General features: G+C 39.0%; 1 protein-coding gene across 1 annotated transcript in view; it reads left to right on the top strand.

Moving 5' to 3' along the window:
* Window positions 1–2,444, top strand: part of LOC119421132 (arf-GAP with dual PH domain-containing protein 2) — a 5,575-nt gene extending 3,131 nt beyond the window's left edge. Inside the window, exons 3-7 of the mRNA XM_037688524.1 lie at window positions 156–305; window positions 391–474; window positions 1,712–1,774; window positions 2,037–2,114; window positions 2,199–2,444. Of these exons, the coding sequence (XP_037544452.1) occupies window positions 156–305; window positions 391–474; window positions 1,712–1,774; window positions 2,037–2,114; window positions 2,199–2,444 (621 nt within the window). The remainder of the gene's footprint in view (window positions 1–155; window positions 306–390; window positions 475–1,711; window positions 1,775–2,036; window positions 2,115–2,198) is intronic.
* Window positions 2,445–2,995: the final 551 nt, after the last annotated feature.

Below are 2,995 nucleotides of genomic sequence, written 5' to 3'. Positions count from 1 at the left end.
ATGTGCTCATTTTTGTGAGGCTGGCAGGGTGCGTTCATGGTCTTTGTGGAGATTAGAGTTTAAAGTCTTTTAGTTTCCTAAAGTATAAATAGATATGTATATATATATATATATATATATATATATATATTAGTATATATCTATTTATGATTTAGGAATCTAAAGGACCTAAAGCTGTAATCTCCATAAAGGACCTGAACGCCACCTTCCAGCCTCAGAAAATTGATCATCCTAACGGGCTGCAGATCACCTTCCAGACAGCTGATAAAACCAGGAACCTCTTTGTTTATCACGAGAGTTCAGAGGTACAAGGAGAATCAAATATAGGAGTATGTTTTCCAATAATTGCTGTGGTTCTGTAAAAGCTCATGGTTACATTTTTAACTTTAGGAAATAGTTGCGTGGTACAACGCCATTCGAGCTGTGCGCTATGCATACCTGAAGACAGCCTACCCGACCGGTAGAGATGAAGAGGTAACTTTTAATCCTCTTCAAATAATTCAGCTTCCTGTTTGGTGACGTTCAACTCAAACTTACTCACTTTATCTAACAAAGTTAAGTCATGTCCTCGAAATGTTTCAACAAGTTTTTTATTTTTAATCTGTCCAGAGGGCCTGACTTATTAACCTTGTTAAATTTTTCTACCCGGATTATTGAGCATGCGTCAGAATACATACTTTATATATTTTTAGAGCTTTACTGAAAAGAAATTAAAGCATAAAATTCATATTATTTTATTACAGTGAAAGCAGTCTGTATTCAAACTGTTGTTTATTGATTTGTATGTACATTTCTTTTTAAATCAAACTGTAACACACTTTATTCTATTTAACTCATATGTGAGAACCTTTGGTGCAATCAGTGATAGTGTCCTATGGCTTTTGATATTTGTTATTTATAGATGTTTTGAATTATTTATCTTTATTTACGGGGCAGCACAGTAGCTCAGTTGGTGGAGCTGTTGCGTCTCAATGGGAAGGTTGGCAGATCAAATCCCAGCCCTGGGACTTTCTGGGTGGTTTGCATGTTCTCTCCGTGCATGCGTGGGTTTTCTCCAGGTACTCCAGTTTCCTCCACAGACCAAAAACATGCATGTTAGACTGACTGGTAACTCTAAATTGTCCCTAGGTGTGTGTGAGTGAGAGAGTGAATGGTTGTTTCATTTGTCCCTGTGATGGACTGGAGACCTGTCCATGGTTCCCACCTCTTACACGGTGATTGAGACCAGGAACCCCCGTGATCCAAAAAGGAAGAAATGGGATGGATCTTTATTTGCAAAAAAAAAAAAAATCATCCTAGAAATACAATGAAATCTCTTTGTTCCCCATAACATTGTTAGCTGAAATCTATTTTAGCACATTGGGTTTGTTTTTTGCCTGCTTATGCTCCTTTTAGCTTTTAGCTCCAATTTAGCTCATTTTAGCTATGATTTTGTTATTTAAATTTTGTAGCTACAGTTTTGGTAACTTTTGTATCCAGCTGTGGTTTCTTTAATTTATGCTTTTAGCTCCGTTGTTTCTTATTTTAGCTTTTCGGTACAGTTTTGATGTTTTTTAGCTCAAACCTTTGTTTTTGTGATTTTTTTTTTTTCTGTTTTAGCTTCTTAAATGAATTTTAGCAGCCTCACAGCACTCTTATTTTTGCACAAGACACAAATTCCTGTAGTTTTTTTAAATTTATTTAAAGTTTAATGTGTTTTTGTTTTTTTCAGCTGGTGCCAAAGATAACAAGAAACTTCCTTAAAGAGGGATACATGGAAAAGACAGGGCCGCTGGTGAGTTAAAATGTTTGCTCAGTTTATTTATCTTTTTTTCTTTACGCGGTGAAGCGTTAAAGTTATTTCTGGTTTTATGCTCTCTGAGCTGTCCAACTTAAAGTTTCTGTTCCTCTTTCACATATAGGAACAGACAAATGCTTTACATAAATATTTGAGTTGCTAATGACTTTCATCATAAAAACTGAGGAAATAGTTGCAAATTTTATTCATTATTTTTAATGTAGTGCTTGAAATTGAACTTATTTTTTTTTTTTTTTAGCAAAAGGAGCCTTTCAAAAGGAGGTGGTTCAGTTTGGACTCGCAAAACAGGAAGTTGCTCTACTTCAAAAACCAACTGGTGAGACTTCTTCTAATTTTATCACCGCATCGTTCGTCAGTGCCTCATATTTAAAATCTGACTGTGTTTGTTTTGTAAATTCAGGATGCTGAGGAGTTGGGGGTCATTTTCATCGGCACAGAGAGCAACAGTTACTCTGTTGAGACGTTTGTCCCCAAGCACGCTCGGAGGAACAAGTGGAAGTTTGGCATCAGGGTGGAGACGCCTGAGCGTCCGTTCATATTAATGTGTGAGCAGGAGAGGGAGCAGAGAGAGTGGGTGGACGCCCTGAAGAAGGTGCTGTCCAGGCCCATGTCACCTCAGGATATTGCTGGTGAGCGAAGGCTCTGAAAGTTCAACATGAAGCTCCGAAACAATTCAGTTACATGGTGCTAGAATGGATCAGTTGGAGGGATGTGGCCATTTGCTGCATCTGACTAAACAAGTTCTGGACTAAAAGGTGTCAGATGACAAAATGGACCCCTGACAACACTCTGACAAAGAATTAATCTAGAATTTATCCATCCATCCATTATCTTTGACCCACTTCTTCCTTTTCGGGTCACGGGGGTCATTGGTGCCCATATCCAGCAATCACTGTGCGAGAGGTGGGAGACACTCTGGACAGGTCTCCAGTCCATCACAGAGACACATGGAGACAAACGAGACAAACAGCCATTCACTCTCTCACTCACACCTAGAGACAATTTAGAATTAGCAATCAGCCTAACATGTTTTTGTCTGTGGGAGGAAACCGGAGTACCCGGAGAAAACCCACACATGCACAGAGAGAACATGCAAACTCCACCCAGAAAGGTCCCGGGCTGGGATTTGAACCGGCAACCTTCTTGCTGAGAGCAGCTCTACCACCTGCTCCACTGTGCCGCCCAATCTAAAATTAT

The sequence above is a fragment of the Nematolebias whitei genome, chromosome 15, assembly GCF_014905685.2.
Source record: "Nematolebias whitei isolate Nwh7 chromosome 15, NemWhi1, whole genome shotgun sequence".
Taxonomy (NCBI): Eukaryota; Metazoa; Chordata; class Actinopteri; order Cyprinodontiformes; family Rivulidae; genus Nematolebias; species Nematolebias whitei.
The sequence above is the reverse complement of the archived record's forward strand: the minus strand, read 5'-3'. Positions and strand labels throughout refer to the sequence as shown.